At 39.4% G+C, this 23,925-nt stretch overlaps 1 protein-coding gene across 3 annotated transcripts in view; it reads left to right on the plus strand.

Moving 5' to 3' along the window:
- The window catches only part of LOC124135632 (E3 ubiquitin-protein ligase Rnf220-like), a 51,556-nt gene that overhangs the window by 23,760 nt on the left and 3,871 nt on the right, over positions 1-23,925 (plus strand). For 2 of the 3 annotated variants that reach the window (XM_046501055.2, XM_046501053.2), the window contains 12 exons: positions 588-714; positions 7,616-7,658; positions 13,483-13,560; positions 14,455-14,497; positions 17,517-17,647; positions 18,185-18,317; positions 19,287-19,383; positions 20,092-20,178; positions 20,928-20,956; positions 21,382-21,457; positions 22,668-22,779; positions 23,770-23,844. In XM_046501055.2, the coding sequence (XP_046357011.1) occupies positions 588-714; positions 7,616-7,658; positions 13,483-13,560; positions 14,455-14,497; positions 17,517-17,647; positions 18,185-18,317; positions 19,287-19,383; positions 20,092-20,178; positions 20,928-20,956; positions 21,382-21,457; positions 22,668-22,779; positions 23,770-23,844 (1,031 nt within the window). The remainder of the gene's footprint in view (positions 1-587; positions 715-7,615; positions 7,659-13,482; positions 13,561-14,454; positions 14,498-17,516; positions 17,648-18,184; positions 18,318-19,286; positions 19,384-20,091; positions 20,179-20,927; positions 20,957-21,381; positions 21,458-22,667; positions 22,780-23,769; positions 23,845-23,925) is intronic. The other variant, XM_046501054.2, reaches the window with a different exon arrangement.

A 23,925-nucleotide genomic window follows, 5' to 3' on the forward strand; every position in this document is an offset into this window, starting at 1 on the left:
AGTAATTCACCTGGGTATTCAAATTTCTGTTACCCACTAGTTTTTACCCATGTGGGTATTTAAGTTAAATATTTAAAAACCCTATTCATCATTCCACAAGAAAGTGTGATGGCTAATGATCATGATCTAACTGTCATCGTGGAGTTTGGCAAGGTTGACGGAATGCCCGTTTATAATTTCAAAATAAGCTGATTTGCTAATCGAATACGCAGGGTAAAATTACTTCACAATATTTTGATGATACGCACAAGTTTTATTTTTGTAGCGTATCTGTAATGTTCGTTGCGTATTTGATACGCTTGGATTTTATTTTACTGCGTATTTCTGCATTTCTGATGCGTATTTTACGCAGATACGCAACTTATCTGGAGCTCTGTTGGTATATATACTACTCAAAAGAAGTCATATGAAACAATCAGGTGTTCTTTAATTTCTTTTGAGTAGCAGAGATAACTTTGAGTACATCATCAGATATGCCAGTGTTCTGACATGTTGATTGTTAAAATGAAAACTAATATCGTAACAGTTCTGAATAATTACTTGAATGATGTAAAATGTAAAATGTAAAATGTGTGTGTTTATTTCAGAGCAGCGGAAGCGAAGTGTGTTGGATGGCCAGACACCATGTTGCCCTGTCTGTGGCATAACCCTCCGAGCTGGGGAGGTCGAGTCCCACCTTAGTCTGGAGCTGGACAAGCTGGAGAAACTCAGCAGGTAGGAGATTTGTGTATTATGTAATTTTATTGAGAACATGGGTGGCCAAATCGCCTGAAGCCAAGGGAAAGTGTTGTGTTTCTGGTTTGGGGGTTTGGCCTAAAATGACCCATCAACTAAACTTTTGCATGATTCATCAACACCAGGACCTGAACAGTACAACTGAAACGTATTTGTGTCCAGTATTAAAATGCCTGGTTCACAGAGATTCATGAAAGTTCAGAAGAGTAGCACTTGACAAGCCAAAAAGACCTTATAATTCTACCACCCCCCACCCCCCCAAACACACACACTCACACACTCACACACATCACACACACATCACACTCACACCACACACACATCACACTAACATCACACACACACCATGCTCACACACCACACTCACACCACGCTCACAGCACACACACCACGCTCACACACAATCTACACCAATATGAGAGGCATCAAGTGCAGTTTGTATGTTCAGTTTTGACATAAGGCATCACAGTTGGTTTTGCAGAGTTCCGTCCCTTAGGAGTGCCAGAATCCTTTGATCTTGGGTTCAGATTCTCCCTGATTATGTTTTTAGGTTTGTCAGCACCTTACCTGTGCTGGTGCGTTTCACCAAAGTGGTAGACACATCTTGAAACTGCATCACTTGAGGCTTTCCTCTCACATCAAGCTGATGCACAGTGATATAACTGAAATGCTGTGTGGTGTGTTAAATTTAGCTCACACTCTCACAAACAACCCCAACCCACACCAACCCACCCCTAACCCTATGCTCTCACCCACAAAGAAACTTTTTGCCTTTTTGTGTGACATGCTGTAAAAGTATTTTGTGAGTTTACTTGTAAATCCTAATGGTAAATATTTAATGTGTCGCCAGCAAACATGTCAGTTTCTTTACTAACAATAAACATGTTATTTCTCATTAAAGTACTCTCTCACCGAGAGAGTATTCGTAAATTTTCTAAAGCGTGACAGTTATTTTATGACCAGACTGTGTCCACCATAAAGCACTACCATTGCTAAAACTGGACGTTACCTCACATTTGAAATACTTCCCATTACAATAAACGTCCAGGGGCTTGAATGCAGTTAATAACTCGACTAGAACCCAGAATGTAATCCCACCCGATCATGAATAACAAACAGTAAATGTATCAGAAGTAGACGCCATAACTCGAGTTAAAGTTCGCAGCCATCTGTAATACTCTATATCGGACCATTACTGTTTGCCAATATAGTTTTCATTGCCTAAGGAACACGATAGCAACATACAAAAATATCAGTACAGAGTTGTAAGACGGCTAGATTTTGTTTAATGGATCAAATCGTCTCCTCCATCCCCTTGCCGTGAATTTTATGTCAACTTGGTTCTCGGAAATTTGTGTACACTAAATTTTACGATCAACTCAATTATGTTCGTATTAGCCTTTCCCCCAGATGTGTAAGTTTTATGAAATGTAACAGCCTCCAATATATGTCGTCTATATTTCTTGCCCCATGGCAGTTAGTGTTCGCAGAACAATTGAAGAGTCAATCAGAGGATTTACCTTTCTGATTTCCTACAATGATAGCGTATAATTTTATCAAATTGCAACAAATAAAAGCAGATTTATGGCTGTCAACGGGTCAGTCTGTTTGCAAAGGCGCCTCTGGAAAATATGATTAAGTCATGAACAGGGATCCAATAGCTGACTAATACTGATTTAACGGTTTGACAAAGGGCGGGCATTGTGACGCGTGGCTTGATCGGGATTCTGTTCGGGAGGTTCGGTGATAAACAAGGGAGAGGCAGAGTAGTGGGCTTTATTATTAAATTTCCTTCACATTGTTATCACTGTTCGGCCATCTGCTCTCGCTTCAAATGCTCGGCAAATATTTCTCAGTGAGAGAAGTGTCTGCGAGTTCTTACATTCATCATAATTGCAATCTTGAATATGGCAAAGCTAATTTGATATAACAGCTCTTGTCATTGGCACCCAGTATTGTCGCTTAACAGCCCCTGTAGCTTGGTAACGGATGCTCAGTTAAGTCCGTCCGGCAGTTGTGCTCACGCGTTAAGGGTTTGATTAATATAAGATATTTTTATCCACATGTAATGTAGAAAAGTTATCTTTCATCATTTGTTGTCAGCACGGATGGAATTTATGTCAGTTTCAAGATGCTGAGTGCTGTAATTTAGAAAAGTTCTATCTTGAGATGAGTGGGGATTCAATCGAATGAGAAAATGTTGAATCTGATAAGATGAACAAGTTCTTATTTCTTTAAGGCTGAATCATCAACTCATCATGCTCAAGTTGAACTTTAACTAGAAAATAAACTAGTAACCTTAACTAGAAAATGTTAAACCAGCAATAGAAATTGGCACTAGTCCTGTAGTCCTTGCCAGACTGCCCAATAGTGAAGGTATGATAGTTCTAGTAGAAATTTGCCCTTTTTTTGCTATGTGTTACCATTATAAGGGCTTGTGGACTAAAAATGTTAGTTTCTATCATTGAAAACAGTAAATACATTGGAAATTCTCTCCGTTTTGTTTCTTTTTTCTTAACTTATTCACATAAATAATAGCCATCACGGGTTATGGTTGTATAATGACTATATACATACTATCTATTCGCTATTTTTTTTTCAATTTGCTTGCCAAGGGCACTTGGTTTAGATTAATCCCTGCACGTCTGTTAACATATTTCACTAAAAGAAAAACTAATAGTGTTAAGGGAAATAGTATTACAAGGTGAATATGTGAGTAATAAGTGTTGCCTTTGCTTAATGGTTAAGACAGCAAAAGTTTTAGTCCAAATAGTTTTGTTTTTAATAATTGTAAACTGGTAATGTAGTATATATTTTTAACCAATAAACTTCACTTCGTTTATATATACTCTAAACAAGCATTGTTGTTTTCAATTTTATTGTTATTTATGTTTTGACTACCGACCCAATGGTGTGTTTTTTAAAAGTAAAAATCCATAAAGGGTGGCAGGGTAGCCTCGTGGTTAAAGTGTTTGCTTACCATGTCAAGACCTGGGTTGGATTCTCCCATGTGTGAAGCCCATTTCTGATGTCCCCCCCTCTCATGATACTGCTGGAAATTAAGATGTGGGTGGGTCAAGGTATGTGAGTTTAGAGGTCCATCAGTCTTGTCCACTTCTTTTTCGACCCATGAAGATCCAGGGTAGAATAGGTCTTCAGCAATAGCTTGCCGTAAAAGGTGACTATGCTTGTCGTAAGAGGCGACTAACGGGATCGGGTGGTCAGGCTCGCTGACTTGGTTGAAGCATGTCAACAATCCCAATTGCGTGGATCGATGCTCATGATATGAATCACTGGATTGTCTGGTCCAGACTTGATTAGTTACAGACCGCCGTCATATAGCTGGAATATTGCTGAGTGCAGCGTAAAACAACAAACCAAACCAAACCAAACCTTGATGAGTGTTCCTTTTGTATTTGAATCTAGGGACCCCTAATATCGTTACCTTTAGGCGTTTTATATTTTTCGGGTTACGGACCCGCCGACTCTAATTTTTGAGAAAATGTAAAAAATATATGACAGATTTCCATATATTTTTCCCCCACCGATAGCCACGTAGTCAGTTATTTTATTTGTTATCATCACCTTTTAATAAAAAACATATGAATTTACTGTTGTAAACTAGTAAAGAGATACATAATCGATCTTTGACAATTGACAATTGTCCGTGTTGTAAGTGGTAGAATTTTTATTGTTACAAGGGGCTTTATTGTCACAAAAGGTGGTCTTTTGAGCACAGAATATGTTCATAAAGTATGCCAGAGGCATTCTGCATTAAAAAAAAATGCATCTGGCTTTTTTTTTCTTTTTCTTTTTTCCCCTCCTCCAACCCTGGACTTTGGGCTGAAAAATCCGTAATCCTAAAAATAAAAAAAGCCTGGCCTTACCATTATGAAAAGGGCCCCTTGACTTATATGCTTGATTTAGAACACTGTTATTTATAACTGATAGTCATTTTGTAGGACTGAGATACTCTAAATTCCATCTCTACGGTATACCCGAGATATATCAAACATGAGCGTTATAATTATTCATCTAAACTTAAAATTGTCAGTTTTCTTTTTATGCATGGTGTGTGCAAGGGCTGCAACGAATACACTATGAGGCGAATATGATTCATATCATGAATATAGGGTAATGAATACGGATATTAATTCACGAATGCAATAACAAGTCAGCAGCTGATGTATTATTTGTTATATTCAGTGAAACAATAACAACATAAATTATTTGACATGGTTGTTTAACTATTAATATATTATACATTTATATACTGCGCTTATCCAGGTACTAGTATCTGCTCAAATGCGACAATGACCAGTGACAACAATACTGTCAAATTAAGTATATTATAAGAGTGTTGTCTTTGAAGAAATCTAAGCATATAATATGTTGTTCTTATGGATATTTGTAGGTACAGGGTATTTAAATGCACATGATTGCATATTCATAAATATTCGATTCTAGTGGCCACGAATAACGAATTCAATTCATGAATGGATACGGTTCGATTCAACGAATACGCGAGTGAATTGTGACAGCCCTAGTGTATGCCCATTGTAACTGTTCTCAACCCTTTCAGTTTCATCCATAAGTTTTACATCCTCTGAAACAGTAAGAAATTTCGACAATCGTTTGATTATATATTTCTTAACAATGTTTTGGTTCATATTTCTTTAATTAGCATACAAAAAAAGATCAAGCAATTTCAAAAGTCTGTCTTGAAATTTCTGAAACAGTTCCATCAATCCGCTAACTGATGCGGTAGGAAATGGTGGTCCGGAAACCGAGATTCTCACACCAGCACGTGGACTGAAAACCAGCCAATAAGTGAGAGCATTGTTTGCCTTGATTCGTCAACACGTGAAGTTGAAATTTTGTTAATTCACAACTTTATTAAATCTGGCCCTTTTCTGAAGTCAGGTTCAGTAATCAGATTTATCCTCAGTGTCCACTTTGTGAGATTACACGCACTTTCCACTTTGTGGTCTCTCTGGATCCTACGAGCGCGCTTGACAGACACCGTGTGCAGGCAACTCCGCAAACCTAAGACAGACGCGAAATTGATCTGTGTTCTTAGTGATTATTACATGATTAAAGGTCCGATTAGAAACCTAATCAGTTTGCTAGTGGTGGCCTCATGTTAGCCTGGGCAGTGATTTGGGGACTTGGTTTGTCAGATGAGGCTATAACCCAATTTGAGGCTCACTTGAAAGAACAGGGGTTCATTCATCAGCCAATTAAAGACTGATCTTCACATTGAGGTGCACTGATTGGATTAATCGAAATCGAATTAGATTCTTTAAATTTAGAGAAGTGCAGATAAGAGTGTGATTTACTGTTTGAAGGTCCTGGCCCTTTGAAGCTCGACTGGAGGAGAGTCCCTCTGGGTTAAAGCAGTCATGCTTTGAAGTGTTGGCTGTGAGGTGATAAATGATAAAAATCAAATTTGTGTCTTTTGTGAAAATTTTATGCTATCAAAATATTTTTATCCCTTTGGGAGATAGCTCTTAGGCAAGTATGGCTTAGCCACTGTTGAATGTTTGGAATAGTGATTTTTTTCGGGGTAAATGGAAAAGTTTAATCTGGAGAGAGGTTTGAATTTGATGAATTTCATTTTGATAATGGATTTAAGTTTGAAATAAAATTTTAATTCGTCTTAAAACATGTAAAATTTTCATTAAAATTTTGAAGCTTCAATTTAACATGAAACTTGTGATGAATGTGTGATTTTTTTTAAGGATTCCTTTTTGTAAATATCTCTAAGTCAGTGGACATAGTGAAGGGTTGAAATGTAATTATCAAAGGAATGTCTTGATTGAAGAGGTAGAAGGGTATTTCAGAATCGATTAATTCCGAAAATGAGAATTTATTTCAACAAATAACAAGGGTCATTGACAGTGTTTTCAACAGATTTCCTTAATTTCTTAAAAAAATAATTTTGACTTTCATTGTAAAGTATGGACAAAAAGATGTATATTATTTGTGCAGAAAGATATGTATGTGTATAAATAATAAAATGGTTTGGTATCAGCATCACCAGTTCCTGAGGAATGTTTTGTTAAAGTTTCTGATAAACCTGATCACTTCTGTTCTCTTTCATTTCAGTGCTTACTGTCTGTTGGATTTTGAATATGTGCAAATCTGGGGGGTTTTCCCAATGAAATTAATAATAAATATCATGAATATGTCAGATAAAGGACTTTCCTGCTCCTTTAGTCATTCACAGAGGAAACTTATAAGTATTCTCCAAAAGGTTGATGAATTATGTTACTGATCATGCTGATGATATCATAATTGCAACCATGACCATTTGACATTATATATCAAGCAATCTTTGATCGTAATCACATCTACCTAGTCGTCTTGTACACTCCATTGATGTCATACAAGGACAGATACCAACTCATTTCAGCCCTTTGATAGCTGAATCTGTGATACAGTGGGCCATCCTCAATTGTTATGTGTACTGATTCAACTTGTCAGAGGACAAATCAGACTTGAGAATAAAGAAAGACGAAATCAGTTGGCACTGGACACACTCTTCTGGATAACAGATAAATTGACTTGTGAAAGTACAACCCATCTTCATTTATCCAGGGTACTTTATCTCCTTTCTATGTGATAAGTACCCTGGGACCACTCACTGCCTTCTAGGGAATATACAGACCACTAAACTTTCTGCTTTTAACATTAGGGTTGGGACAGGGACCCCTTCACTTTCATTCTGAGCTTCAAACAGTGGCTCCTGTCCTCTTGGTTCACTCACACGAGGGCAGGAAAAGACTCAAAGACTCCTTGATTGTACCTCTCTCAAGGCAGTAGCAGGGCTTTCATGTTACTTGTAGGAAAATATCTAATTTTCAATATTATTTTTCAGAGGAGGAAGAAAGTCAAGGGACTCCACACCTCAAGGGAGAAAGGTAATATGGAATTCTTTTATGTGAAAATATCAAAATAAGTAGAAACTGGAAGTTAAAATGTGTGAATGCTTATTTACCATTGCAGATCATTGTCAGGTCAGTGAAAATACCTGCTAATGTTTTTGTGGGCAAAAATTTTGTGGTTGGTTGAGAAAGTTTGTGGACTAAGATGGCTGCTCATAACAGATTGTTGAAACTTTGTGGTATCCGTTTCTGTGATTTAACAGATAGTCATCAACTTGAATAAAAAATTTAGTTTGTATGTTATATGCAGGGATCACAAGCCCACTGTTCAGAGCAAGCTTCCCCAATGTTAAAGGTATCCTGAGAACTATTTGTAATTTAGACAGTTTTGGGGTGTTCTTAATGTACTTGTAGATTTTTTAAGTTAATTTCTGTCCCTGATTATTTAATAGTGTAAAACTTTTAAAATGAAATAGAATTTGAATATGTTGGTCTGTCCTGTTGTAAGTTGAGTCAACATGTTTCAACGACATTGGTATACCTGAAATGTGTGGAAAAGATATCCTCCATTTTGTAGCAGCAGTGTATTCAATCGTATCATATCCCCATCATATTGTTGCCCTCTCTTAAAAACAGTTCCCTTATTTCTGTCCAAATCTCATATCTCCATATCCCCACTCCAGCCTCATCCCATCACTAAATCTCATCCTCCATCTTTGTTCCTCCATCTGTGTCATTGCAGGGTGGTCAAAACTTATTCAAGCCTTCATATTCTAACCTCTGTCAAAGTAATTATTTCTCCTGATATTTTCTGTGTGTTTTATATTTATGACAACAATGATTCTATTTTGGTGTTATTGTTATGAACACAATTTGTTTAATTTTTCACACGGGATTGTAAACTGAACTGCTTTCTTTTATCCTGTTTCCATTTTGCTGCATATTGATATGAAAAATAGAAAAATGAGAGTCGATATGTATGTATATTTTAGTTTATCGTAAAGTTATGTCTTTCGAGCCATAATTTATCTTAAAGCTCTGTCTTTTAACCCCTGTAACTTCGAGATAAATTTCCTCATTATTTTGGGGTGCCTGTCACTGTCGGGTATGCTGCAATCAGGCGTGTGTTTTTTTGCATATCTCTTGTGCCCCATGGGGGGGCACGGGTGGCCCAGTCGTCTAAGGCGCCGCGATTCGCTGTGCAGAGTTGCGTCGCTTGGGCACGCCAGAAACCTATGATTGTTGGTTCGAATCCCGGTTTGCCCCGATTATGTTTCTAGGTTTGTCAGCACCATACCCGTGCTCGTGGGTTTCACCGAAGTGGTAAACGTCTGAGACCTGCATCACTTGGGGCTTTCCTCCCACATTAAGCTGACACGCCGTGATATAACTGGAATACTGTTAAAAGCGGCGTTAAACCCAACTCACTCACTCACTCACTCACTCACTTGTGCCCCATGGGATATCGGGTTAGAATAGGCTCCCAGCAACCATCTGGTCATAAGAGACGACCAAATGGATCGGGTGGTCAGGCTCAGTGACTTGATGGATAGTGTGTTCAGGCTCAGTGACTTGATGGAGAGTGTGTTCAGGCTCAGTGACTTGATGGATAGTGTGTTCAGGCTCAGTGACTTGATGGATAGTGTGTCCTTGTTTCCTGACTGGACTGTATTGTTGCTCACAATATCAATCACTGGATTGTCTGGCCCAGCCTCAGCTATTTACAGGTTGCCATCATATGGCTGGAATATTGCCGACTGTGGCGTTAAACAACAAACAGTCTCATCCCTCATCTTACTCCAAACAATATTCATGCCATCCCATCCCTGTATTCTGAAATTTGATAAACGACATGGTGGTCCCCAAAGTTCATTCTCCCAAATCCTCCGTGACAGATTGCTAGAAACTTCTCACTGTTTTCTACCCGACGTACACCTGACATCTCCGAGACAAGTAAATCCAGGTATGGGTATCAGGTGCAAATTTTGTAAGCCTGATATTGATGTAGATGTCCTTTTAAAATTTACTAGTCTAAGTGACTGCTCCGACATTGATATTATGCCCATGGCAGTGAAAATTAATATGTTGGACTTTTTCGATGTATATGTTTCACATACACTCTTGACGCTGACAGAAAGATCCTGTAAGTCTCTGTTGACAGTGGAAATAGATATGTCGCAAAATCCAGACATAGCGTGGCATGGATGGACAAAAGAATAGGATTCGTGTTCTTTGCTGAGGTCTCAACCATGTAGGGATAGACATGATAGATTTCAGTGAAAAGAGCCAACACACAGACAGGACCAGCTGACAGTGAAAATATCGAGTTCACTATCTTGCCTCTGATATGGACAAATGAAAAACATTATCTATCTGCCTTGCTGGTTCATGCTATTTAAAGCAGAGTTAAACCCAATTCACTCACTCAGTTATTGTTCATAAGCTGCATGGGTGGCTCAGTCGTCTGAAGCACTGGCTTGGCTGGGAAGAGTTGCATCCCTTATGAGTGCCAGAATCCTGTGATCGGTTGGATCTCAAGATTGCCTTGATTGTGATCTTGGTTGGTCAGTACCATACCTGTGCTTAAGGGTTTCTCCAAAGTTGTAAATGTCTACAAGAGCTGCATCACTTCGGCACTTCCTCCAACATTAAGCTGACATACTGTGATGTAACTAGAATGCTGTTCAATGCCGCATTAAACCCGACTCACTACCATCATCTGTTGAATGCAGAAGTGATTATTTATAACTTGATGATAACAATTGAGACTGTTTCAGTGACCATAAGACATAGTTTGACTGAGTAATAATTTGTTGTGTACACAATTAACTGTTCACTGTCTGGATACTAATCAAAAGATTATTGACTCTGGTATAATGAAAGAATCGGATGGTCCTTAACTTCTTTTGAGTAGTTTATTAGCTTGCCTTCTGCTATTAGTGCTGTCCACGGGCCAAAGGACCAGTGGTTAGGTCAAATACTCTGTTACTCTGCCCACAGCACTCCAAGCTGATTACCCCAAGCACTGGAGGGTTGGTACTGGGAAATCAAATATTTGTTTGTTGTTTAACGTCGCACTCAGCAATATCCCAGCTATATGATGGCGGTCTGTAAATAATCGAGTCTGAACCAGACAATCCCTCGCAATTGGGATACGATGACATGCATCAACCAAATCAGCCCGATCCCCCGATCCCGTTAGTCACCTTTTACAGCGAGCATGGGTTGCTGAAGACCTATTCTACCCCGGGTCTGCACGGATATCAAATAAAAATTGCTAACACCTGTATGGAACTGTTAAGCAGTCACGTCCTGAATGACAGGTGTAGGGTACATGGGCAGAGTTGGGGGCCTTCCATCTAATATTTTAGGGGAGGGGACCTGAAATTCTGGTTAGAAACAGGTTATTTTTTCAGTGTACAATTTAGAGCCGTATAATCTGAGGCTAAAATATTTTTCTTCAGATACTGCACTTGCTATTTTAAACCTGAGATTTTGTCCTCTACCACTTAGAAGATAATCCAAATGAGGAAAAATGGGTATTGATACAGTGTTTCCAAAAAAGTGTATGTTACATCGAATGGTTTCTGAATGAGTTGATTCCAGATTGGAGGCTGCAAGCTCACTAAACATGCCAGGTGCTTCAACATTAACACCCTAGTTACCCTGAGATGCCTGACTAGGCCTGCCTTAAATATCAACCAGACACTGCCCCTCCCTACACCTCGAGATTATTTACCTGTGATTTAGACATCTCTCAGACCAATTCACCACCATTTCCCCACCCAACCTACCTCACCCATCAAACACTAACCCACCCACCTTCCCACCCCAACCCCTCCTGGCTGAACTCTAGTTGCCCGAGATTTAAGACTATACTTGCCTACCAATCTACCACCATTCCCCACCCCATCCACTAACCCCACCCCTCTCCTGGCTGAATGCTAGTTGCCCTGAGATTTAAGACTAAACTTGCCTACAATCCACCACCATTCCCCACCCCATCCACTACCCCACCCCACCCCCTCCTGGCTGAACGCTAGTTGCCCAAGATTTAAGACTATACTTGCCTACCAATCCACCACCATTCCCCACCCCATCCACTACCCCCTCCCTACCCCCTCCTGCCTGAACGCTAGTTGCCCCAAGATTTAAGACTATACTTGCCTACCAATCCACCACCAATCCCCACCCCATCCACTACCCCCTCCTGCCTGAAAGCTAGTTACCCCGAGATTTAAGACTATAACCTCCCCACATGTATTGTCCTAATCTGACATAGCATGTCTGGGTGTAAACCCAATACCCCAGCAGTTAACAAGGTGAAGAGAGGTAATTAATGGGGGGCGATCACCATCTTGTAGAATTGTCTCAAGCTGACGCTCGCTGAATGGTACGGCTAGTAGGAATGTGGGTGCCACCCGCCTCACAGAAAACAATCTGGCGTGGCAGTCCTCTGGCTGTCAACCTAACAATGATGTCTGTATTACCACTTCAGGCTGCTATAGCCCATAGCCCATCAAGCTTGAATTTAATCAGGGCACTTCTAGACATATCTGTTGCACAAGTTGCATAGACCATAATCCCTGTTAATCCTGGTCCTATCTGATAATCTTGATATATCTCAGCAAATGCCAGCTGACAAGGCAAGCAAGCTACTTTAATAAGGATGTCTCTTGTAGCTTAAGTTTCTCGAAATCTTCAGAGTGCAAATGGTGAAAAAATTGACTGGTTCAGATTTCTGATTTTTTTATCGAGGAGATAATTGTCTCTTTTGATGGGTTTTTTGTCTGGTGGTTGAAGTGGAAGCCAAGGGGATAAACTATAGATCCAGTTCCACGGTCGGCCAACCCTCGGTGTGATCTGTATTCATGATTGGGAGGAGGGTGGCGAGTGACGGACGTCCGTCTCATGTCCGTCTCGTCAAGGCCGTTCAGGGAGCGTTAATTACATATTCATGGTGCATAGGTTATAGAAATACATTCACCTTGTTGAGTCAGACCAGAGAGATGTTTGTCTCCGAGCAGGGTCAAACTTATTTAGATGTACATTGTCATTTGGATTTTCTCAGCTCAATATTCATTACTCTCATTACATTGCTATATATTCACACTGAGGGAATAGGTAAAAAATAAATGATATTTATATAATAGAAATGATTGCAACTTGTATAAGAATCACTTGAATAATTACAAACTCCAATACTGTATTATCAAATTTGAATTTTGGGTAAGAAAATGTTTTTGTGTATTCAGCTTAGAAATAGTTATGTTATTTTGGGCGTATTTTGACAGGTTTCAATTCATGAATATCATTAAGTGTTCAAATAGATAGTCAGACATCACTTTGATATTTAGTACCAGCCTAACATTCTTATACAGGCTGTAAACATGAAATAGAAAAAAAGTGTGAAATAAAAGAAAAACACAGAATTTCTGCATTGAAAAATAAAAATATTTGAGTTAACAAAATCATTATTTAAAACAGTAAAATGAGTGTTTAAAACAGTAACACTGAATCTATCCTCCAAAGTATCTTTGAGTGGTATTTTTGATTGGTTCATTATGCCCTGTCTAAAGTACCCATGGCTGGAGTTACAGGATGCACATACACTATAGATGCAATGGACAGTGTGACATCAGGGCATGGACAGTACTTGGGTGTGTCAGGAAACATCACAATTGGCCAGCAAAAGGAAGCAAACGAGCGATGATCGACTATGATCGATAATAGTTTTGAGCATCCTTGGTAATTCAGCTCTTGATTTCTCCATTCTTTTAGGATAAATGCCCTAGACCCTAGACCTTAGATATGTTTGGAAAGGGACATCCCCATGTTCATCTGTGTTGTTGTTTTTCAGACTTTGCCATCACCGTCCTCCTGCAGGAAAGGGAAGGAGTCACCGTCCCCTGAGGTTGCGTCTCAAGCCAGATTTGAGGTACAGCCTTAGTGCCCTTGTTTTACAAAGTAAATGTGTTTATCAAAGTTAACAAAGATCCACATAAATAACTTTGCTTTCTGTCTTGTTTTTATTTTAATTAACTCGCAGTGCTGTATCTAAAACTGTAAATTTGGTGACATCCTCACCTAACTTGCGCATATGATTTTGGGAGCAGTGGGGTAGCCACTATATATGTGGTTAAAGCATTGGTTCAGACACGGGCTCAGTTCTCCACATGTGGATATTGTCTCAAACCCATTTCTGGTGTTTCCCCACCTCTTGATTTGATTATTGCTATGCTTAATTGCTAAGAGCAGCCTAAAAGTGTTGAGTGATGCTCATGCTATCAATCACTGGTCCACCTGGCCAAGACTTGATTCTTTACAGGCTAGCATCAGTTAACTGGCATATATCTCTTATTTGTTTTCTAACAAGCCATGTAAAAAGATAATTCAATTAAAAAATATGATAAATTATACGATGATAGATGACATTTGCTGTACAATTTCCGTACAATACATGCCTTCATCTATTGTGTGCCATCTTAAAGCATAGTACATATGAAGTCAATATGAGTTTACACAACTGTACTCTCAAACAGATACCTTTTCAGATTGTCAAGTTTACAATAGGTTTTGAGTTGTGTTTTTAGCCCAGACATAATCCCTTCTTAACACAGTATCTGTTGATTGAATGTCTTGACGCGATGTACAATTGGAATTGTCATGAAATTAATCCACCCAGCACAAAGCTCCTGTACAAGTGTTTGAATCCCGACCCAAACAAAAACAGCTTAAGTTCCCGACAAATTATGTGAAACCGAAGCTGGTGCGACCTCGTGTCATCACCTTATTTATAGCCCTGTTTCATTTTACTATTGTTGTTTTTCAGTCCTACCTACGTATACGCTGTAATCGGCAGTCACGCCTCAGCGGTAAGTATGTGTTAAGTTCTATTTATCATCCTCCAAACTGTGGGTGGCTGTTGTTTCGACACTGTCCCTTCACACTACAGTCTCTTGAATTTCTCGGAACAGGTGGATTTCAGACATGAAAGAATAGCGCGCATTCTTTGCATTTTCAGTTTTAACTTTATACTTTTGGGGAACAAATGGTTTTTTAAATGTTTGGTTTTAAGGAGAACAGTTATATTGTGAAATATTTGAGTTGACAAGAGCAGCAGGAGTGATAAAGTTTCAAGAGATATTGTTGTCAAAGAAACTGATAGATTTTGTGGCATCTGCAAGTTCTCGGGTGCATGATTTATCAGAATTTGTTTGTATGGAGCTGCTTTGAAAATTATCCTTTCATGGTACAGCAGTATCAAAATTATAGTGTGAACGTATTAAGTATTACTGCGTCTTAGGCATATTTGCATATTTAATTTTTTTTTTCTTCATTAAGGCTATGAAAAGCTCTTAAATGTTTCTCACGATCATGTTGGTTGTTTAATATGAATTGTCAATGCAAGAGAATAAATAACCAGTCTAGATTAGCCCCCGAAACAGATTCCATTCAGCGTAAAGGGCCAAATAGCTGTAAAAGTTGTTTGAATGGACCTGAAAATTAGGGATGATGAATGTGATATATTTACGATGATGAATAACTTCATGTTTTCTTCTGAAAAATCCGCCTTTTTTAATTGTTTCATGAAGGTCAAAATTGTCCCGATTTTAACGGATGAGTTATCTTTCCTTGCTTAATCTGTGCTGCCATGTTTGCTGGCTAGTTTTCATCCTACTAAGAAAAAAGAAAGAAAAAGTGCCTGTTAACCTGGTTGAATACTATGAAGGGGACTGTTACGGGGTTGAATGATTGATTGAAACTTTGAAGCATTGAAGCATTGTATTGTATGTGGCCTGATGGCAATAAGCAATGGCAGGGGGAAATAAGTTAACACCAGCACTGCACTACACTATTGATATCTGTTATTGAATAATATTGAGGATCATTTCCTCAAAAGTATTTTTTGTTAAACATACAGCCTTATCTCAGACCATAATTAGAGGTACTTCCCTTTTACAACCTCCCTTGTGATATTCTAGAAGTAGGATATGGTGGACCTACAAACGTTTGAGACCATGTCGAATATTGCCAGGAAAGCTGAAGGTACAATGTTAACTGAGGCAGTAGTATCATGATACTGATTTTTGACTATTGCAATACTATTGAAATATGGGGGACCTTTGATATATTTACCTAATTTCAAGCCTGCAGTTTGTCCGGGTCAGTTTGTCGAATGTAACAGGCATCCTTAGGACAAGTAGAATTCCAGTAGGAATTTTAGGGGAATCTTATATGTTATCACTATTCGTGAATGTTCCAGTTTATGTTGTGTCCCTGATAAATTGAAAGCTGTATTAATACAAACTCACATATCTATATCTTACTAGAAATTGTGATGAAAGAAATAGATTGAATCTGTATTATCATATTTTTCTTCTCAAAGTTTTCTTCTCCGTATTTTTTTTTCGGATTTAGATTATAAAATTTTAAATAATTTATTTATATTGATAGTGACAGTAAGTCAAATGTTTTCACCTTTAACTTGTTTCTGGTCGGCAGAAAGAAAGAAAAAAAAAGTACTATTAAATATTTAAAAAAAAATTACAATTCAATTTCTTCTGGTCATGGGATTTGTAAACCAATTTTTGAAATATGTCTGGCCTTATGTTCATGAACAAATGCCGAACATTTTATGCACCCAGTAGCAGGGATTCTAATTATTGGGAAACAGATGTGATTTATGGGTCGGTGCTGCTGTTAAGTGTGACACATTCCCTGGTATCAAAACTACAAATACTTCTCATGAATTTCTGCGTTCACAAAAAGCGTTCATAAATTTCCACGGATCTATAAAACATGCGAACATCAGGTCTTCAAAACAAGGTTCATCAGGTCCGAACACATCACTGGCATCCCTCTACCCACGACAGCTGACAAAAGCATTTATTTTAATTAATGTTACACAACTGCTACAATGGTTGTATCATGTTTCCATTTCCTGTGTCCTATTATTCAAACAAATCCCTGTAACAAAGTAAACGTCTCCGATACTGACACACTGGTAGTCCTACATGACTATTATTCCCCTGTACCAGGCTGTTAAAGCGGGGTTCGTAATCGGAGTGTTTTGCTCGGCAATTTGTCTCGGTGCCCTACCGGCTTCCTTTGCTTGGATTGTCAGGCTTAATTTGATTAATATAAACTGACTAGATCAAGACTGGTTTAGACTGGTTGTGTCATTCACCTAATCCTGTCCTTATCGCGAATAATGCTGACAATATTTTATTTGATACGAGCAAGGGTCAGAAGGATATCAACGAACTTCTTGAACTTTATCCAAGTTGCACTGGAGACATAGGAAGATCATTATCTTTGTCTTTAAGCATGATTAATCTGTATTGATTGCTCTATTAGTCATGCCGTGAAGGTATCCTTGTTATGAAAAGCATTAGTGTGGAGATTATTGTAGCTTCAGAGTTTTCCTGCCTATTGATTTGGGTTGAAATATGGGAGATAAAAATAGTCTCTTTTGTCATGGTCACAAAGTGTTTTAATTTATGAAGTTGAATACTGCCTTCTCTTCCTTTGTTCCTGGTTCATATACAACTCAAAAATGTTAAGGATCACCTGATTCTTTCATATTCTTTAGTAATAGGAAAGAATCTGGTGATCTTTTACTTTTTTGAGTGTATGTTATAATTATTACAACTGTCAACTTTTGCCACTAGTTTTAGTCAAACTCTTTCTGCCTATAAGCTCAGCTCATAGTAGCCCATATATTAACATTGAAGTATAACAAGATTTGCATATGAGTTGGTAAAGTGAGCATGTGTCTTTCAAAGTTAATATGGTAACCACTTTTTTATTATTACATGTTATTTATGGTTGGATGAACTCTTCTGTGTTTTAAATTAATGCAAAATGTTACCTTTTTTTTTGCATTTGTAGCTCGGTGCCGGAATAAGAAGAAGAAGCCATCGGAGGAAGGTTACAAGGAGACATTATGTCCGGTGTGTAATGACAGACTAGCAGGGAATGCTGACGAACTCAACGCCCATGTAGAACAGTGCTTAAAGAAGGCTGGTTAATTTTACAGAATAGATACATTACCATTCATACCCATCTTGACAAATGATCGTTATGACTTCTCAAACTAGAACACTATTTAGGGAAACAATAACTTTAGAATAACTGTTTGCTTGGTGAACTGTGTCAGATGGTTTTATGAGGATATCCATTTTTGAAAATACACTGGAATGCCTTATACCCATTTTGCCTAAATTGGTCACTGAATTAATAATAATATCCTTGTTCAAAAATGGGTTATTTTCTGTTTTCCCCAAATTATATCCCTATAATCAGACGAATGCACAGCTGCAATAGTTTTGGGACAAGGATAAGGGAACACTAGCTCCCTCATTGATGAATGCAGCGCTGGAATATTGCTAAAAGCAGCCTAAAACCTTACTCACATATTGTAATGCCATGACGTAATACTTATGCTAGAACAAACTAGATATGCCAGACTAAATATTCGAGGTTGCTGTTACTTTTCGCTAGTCAGTTGTTGGAGGTAACTTTAGTTCAGGTTTTATTGTGAATGTCTTTCTCCACAGTATCAAACCCGTGGAGACCTGGGTGAGGATGAGCCAGTGGACGTGGAGGGGGACGGCGACCAGTACGAGGAGTATACATGGGCGGGGCAGACCAGGATCAGGGCTACCACCATGCTGCAGGGGGGGTTTGCCAGTGAGTTGTTCATTCATTCATTCACACTTCATAGCCCGGGGTGGGGTGGGGTGGGGTGGCCCAGTCATCTAAGGCGCCTCGATTCGCTGTGCAGAGTTGCGTCCCTTGGGCATGCCAGAAACCTATGATTGTAGGTTCGAATCCCGGTTTGCCCCGATTATGTTTCTAGGTTTGTCAGCACCATACCCGTGCTCATGGGTTTCACCGAAGTGGTAAACGTCTGAGACCTGCATAACTTCGGGCTTTCCTCCCACATTAAGCTGACACGCCGCGTTATAACTGGAATACTGTTAAAAGCGGCGTTAAACCCAACTCACTCACTCAGTCATAGCCCAGGGGGTGAGGTTGGGTAGCCTAGTGGTTACAGCATTCGCTCATCACGACAAAGACCCGGGGAACGTGGGTACAATGTGTGAAGCCCATTTATGGTGTTCCCTGCCATGATCTTGCTGGAATATTGCTAAAAGCAGCATAAAAGCTTTCACTGGCTGTTGGGTGGCCAGGTTTCTGGGACTTGATTGCTTGCATGTGGTTGTATCCCGTCGACGTGGGACATGGTCATGATATCAATCACTGGTTTGTCTGGTTCAGATTCATTTACTTAGATTGACGTAATATTGCTGGAATTTTGCTGAATGTGGCCTTAAACAACAAACAAAAGACATCTTTGATTGAAATAAGATGTTTGTTTGTTGTTTAATGTCACACTCAAAAATATTCCACCTATATGGTGGCAGTCTGTATATAATCAAGTCTGTTTCCAGTGTTGACATTATGAGCATCGATCCACGCAGTTGGGATACGATGACATGAATCAACCAAGTCAGCGAGCCTGACCACCCGATCCCGTTAGTTGCCTTTTACGAGAAGTAGGTTGCTGAAGACGAATTCTTACCTGAATCTTGAAATAAAAAAATGGTTGCATTTCAAAACCATGATGACACAGATTGTCATGTTTGTCTGTTGCAGAGTCAGGATTCCAGACGATGAACTTACGAAGAATACAAGACGAAGATATTGATCTCAATGTAGACGGGGATGATTCTGAAGAGTATGGAAAACCTCAGTATCCTTTCATTGCAAATGTGGAAACAGGCAGACATCATTCACCTGGCAACGTGCCATAATATTCTTGAGAACTATTGCAGTTGTTCCAAAATCCATAGCAGGTCCCCATTTCAATGATGTCCAATCTAATGATGTTACACTGATGAGCTGGCTGACTCGATTAAGCACTGTCATGCTGTCAACCACTGGTTTATGTTTAGCTTTAGTTGATTACCCAAAGTGCTTTTGTTTGTTTGTTGTTTAATGCCGCACTCAGCAATTTTCCAGCTATATGACGGTGGTTTGAAAAAAAATCTAGTCTGGACCTGACAATCCAGTGATTGACATCATGAGCATCGATCCTCGCAATTGGGAAACGATGACATGCATCAACCAAGTCAGCAAGGCTGACCACCCGATCCTGTTAGTCGCCTCTTACAACAAGTGTAGTCGCCTTTTATGGCAAGCATGGGTTGCTGAAGACCTATAAAAGTGGTAAACGTCCAAGACCCTCATCATTTAGGGTTTTCCTCACACATATAAATGTTTAAATATTGTTAATCCAAACTCACTCACCCACTTTGGAATGAACTAGTTTAGGGAAAACGAATCTCGAATATCTGGAGTTCTACTCCTGTGCAATTTAGCCATTGAAGATATAATTTTTCGACAAATTGCATGATGTTGAGGAGTGTGAGACATGTTTCTTTTCCTTAACCTTGTTAAGATTTTCTGAAGTTGATGTGATTCCTGTCAGTGCAGATGAACCGGGCGAGGACCGCGAGAGACAGGCATTGAGAGGAGCGTTACTCAGGTGGGTAGACTTACGCTGTTATCTCAGGGGGGCATGGGTGGACCAGTGGCCTAATGTGTGCACAGTTGTGTCCCTTAGTCATGACAGGATCAGTTGATTAAGTTTGAGTCCCAGTTTAGCCCATCTTCCAGAGGCAAGGGCATTAACTGACTGTAAAAGTCAAGTTTCCACCCTTGCTGAAATAGGCTGCAATTATGGAGGTATAGTATGACTGGACAAACGAGTTTAGGCAAAGTCCAGTCAAAATCGCGTAACAAAATCGACACCCGGTTTACAAACAACATGGATTTCAAATGTGCAGATTTCGGTCAAATGCAGGATTTGCAAAAGATTTGTACCGTCTACTTGGCATCGACAGACGTTTTCCAAATCTTTTCATGTTTTTAATCAAGGTGCTCACGTGATATGATGAAATTCGCTAAGTAAGGCCGGTTTTTTACAATATAGATCTTGATTATTGGTCAGATTGTCTTGACTGGGCGCTGCCTTTTTGTTTGAAGCAAATGCAAGTGATATGAGAGGTGGAATTAAACTGGTCAATAGGAGGGGCATAGAAGGGACATAACTTTGTTTTAAATCTGTAACAGGATCAGTTTGTTTCTCAAGTATGTGAAATCAAGTAGTTTGAGTGAAAAGTTTCTATATCATTTTAATTTCTCTTCTTTTTGAGTAAGTGTGTTTTGGAGATTATGAAATTCATCTCCTGAGTTTTAGCTGTTAAACTGATGATTGTAATGTCTGTCTTTCAGTTCTGACCCAAGTTCTTCACATACAGAAGGTAAGTAATATCAATGGGGTTTTCACTTGTGAGTGGAGCGAGATGAGCCACCATTGCCCAAAATATACACCAACAACTTTCTTGGCATGCTTTTTTCCATTAATGTGAATTGATAATTGTCGAACATGAACCAATTCGAGCAACCATATAGTAAAATACATGGACATCAGCAAATTTATGGAATGTTGCTTCAGCTGAATAAAAAAAATCTAGACTTGAAGAGTTATGTCCCCTTAACTGGTGTTATCCAGACATGTTTAAAGTTAATGGGTGTAACTTTGTGATCTAGGGAGCAGCTATGTCTGCATTGTGGTCTGATATTGTCACTGAATGATGGATAACTTAGTATTTTGTCGACGGGCCCCACTGTATCCTGTGTCGAGTGCATTTGTAATTGCTTATGCCTGATTCTTGCTTATTTCTAGGGCATTCCAACTCTCCCGAGTGTCAAAGTAAGCAGTCACATGACCACAACCACGATGTTCCTATGGAGGGGTCAAGGTATGTGCTGCACATTGAAGACTTCATGAATGCGTGGATTGGACTACAAGTTCCATTCACACCTACAGATATCTTGCATTATTGTTGGTCTCTGTATGTTTATTTGTTGTTTACGCCGCACTCACCGATATTCCAGCTATATGTCGGCCTGTAAATAATTGAGTCTTAAACAGACAATCCAGAGATTGACATAATGAGTATCGATCTACGCAATTGGCACATGATGACATGCATTAACCAAGTCGCCAAGTTCCGATCCCCTAGTTGCCTCTTACAACAAGCATGGGATGTGGAAGACCAGTTCTAACCCTGATCTTCACCGGTACATCTAGATAGCACTGGTAGTGGACAAGGGGAGTTCCAATTCGGACACTGTTATTGGCGTAGTGGTGTCACCATCATTGTATGCACTGCTGTAGGTAATCTACTACAGTCTACACCAGACACATCACTGGTTGATGTGATGAGCAATGCACCATGCTGTCCTGCTACAATGACACGGAATCAACCAAGGCACAAAGCCTGCCTGATCCAATTTAATCGCTTTCTTTGATAGGTTGCTGGGGATTGATTCTAACCCAGAATACCAATGGGGTCACAGGTAGCATGAGATTCCACAATTTGCTGTTCAGAGTTTTGTGCATCAGACGTGCCATGATCAGATGGTTTGAATGCCTTGTGGGCCCTACTGATGATAGTTGGTCTGTCAGCACCACACCTGTGCTGTTTCGGTTTGCATCAAAGTAAACGTCAATAAACTTTGTCACATTATCCTTTCCTTCCACGACCAACAAAGATAAAGTTTGTTTGTTGTTTAACGCCTCACTAAACAATATTCCAGCTATATGACGGCGGTCTGTAAATTTTGAGTCTGGACCAGACAATCCAGCGATTGATATCGATCCACGCAATTGGAATCGATGACATGCACCCCAAAGATGAAGTGACAAGATACAACGGCCTCACCGGGCTCACCCCATTCACTGTACCTGTGTCATTACTTCACTTTGTTTTTATGAGCAGATGACTGTTCTCAACAATAGTGAAATGCATGCTCAAAAACAAGCTGATACAATGGGGTCAAAATCATGTTGAAATGAGATTTCCTGTAGCAATGGTTATCTGTTCACTAAAACACTACCGTTAAAAGAATATCTGGAACAGCTTTATTTTTCAATGATCTTAAATTGCAGTTTGTTTTTTGTTTCAGTGTGAGCACGAGCACAGGTTCGTCTACATCAGAAGTTATCAGTGCACTGCGGTCCCGACTCCGGGATCTGGAGGAGGAGAAGTCCGAGAGACAGAAGTGTCTCATCTGTATGGTGAGTAGCAGATGGCTTGCCAACTGTGGCCAAGGCCAGCCATATTATATTGTTTTCCAATATCAACTTAAGAGGCAAGTGGTGGAAATTAATATAAATAAAAACCAACCTTTGATTTAGAATACACCTGTAGGTTATCCATTGATCTTCCACCTGATCAAGGGTTCAAATTGTAGTTTCATCTCAGTGATGCTTGGTTTGTCAGCACCATACACTTGGGTGTATCCAAAAGTGAAAAAATTTCTTCGACCTGCATTAATATGCTTTTCCTCCTACACAATACTCTCAGCTCAGGACAAACTTGAGCGTTATCATGATTCAATTCACTGCAAACCGACACAATTTGGTTGCGTAGGGTGTCATAGTATACTGTGGGGCCAGAGTTGCAGGCCTAAGCAATGCCAGCATGTGCTGATCATCGGTTTAATGAGACCACCTCCATGATCTAGTGGTAGAGCATCTAAGCGGAGAGTGGAAGGTCGGAGGTTCAGTCCCTGGCCACGTCATACCAAAAGACGTAGAAAGATGGTACTTGTTGTTATCCTGCCTGGCGCTTGGCATTAAGGGGCTAAAACAAGGAGTGGTCGGCTCGGAGACAGTATACTGAGTTGGGTATTCATGTTAAACTGTTACATGGTATCTCAGTGGGCTAGCACTATAAAATCAATGTTAGTCAAGACTAGTACAGTCAGCCACACCCACGTGCATGCACGTTACTATATAAGTGCAATCATCTTGAATGTAATGTTAAACCCCATTTCACCTTACCTCCGTTATATGTTTTTTTGTCAGGACCAGGCCAGACTTCAAAACGTTTTTATGATTTGGTTACCCACGGAATCATGACATACCCAGATACTTGAGGTATATTACGGAATATATGTTTAAAGTAGGGCATAGTAGGTTTAGAATATAGGTATGAAGCTGTCCAATTATAAGTAGGGTAACAGTAAGAGAAACACTTGCTTACCCATGTTTAATGTTTTACAGGAACCCTACCGGAATGCCCTGACGTCAATACAGTGCTGGCACGTCCACTGTGAAATGTGTTGGCTCAAAACACTGGTGAGTCTTGCAAGACACAACTGAGAGAAGATGGTATATCATGCAAAATACATTTCTCAGGATTTACTAAAACTAATGCTG

This window comes from Haliotis rufescens, unplaced genomic scaffold (genome assembly GCF_023055435.1).
Source record: "Haliotis rufescens isolate VD_foot unplaced genomic scaffold, xgHalRufe1.0.p SCAF_92, whole genome shotgun sequence".
Taxonomy (NCBI): Eukaryota; Metazoa; Mollusca; class Gastropoda; order Lepetellida; family Haliotidae; genus Haliotis; species Haliotis rufescens.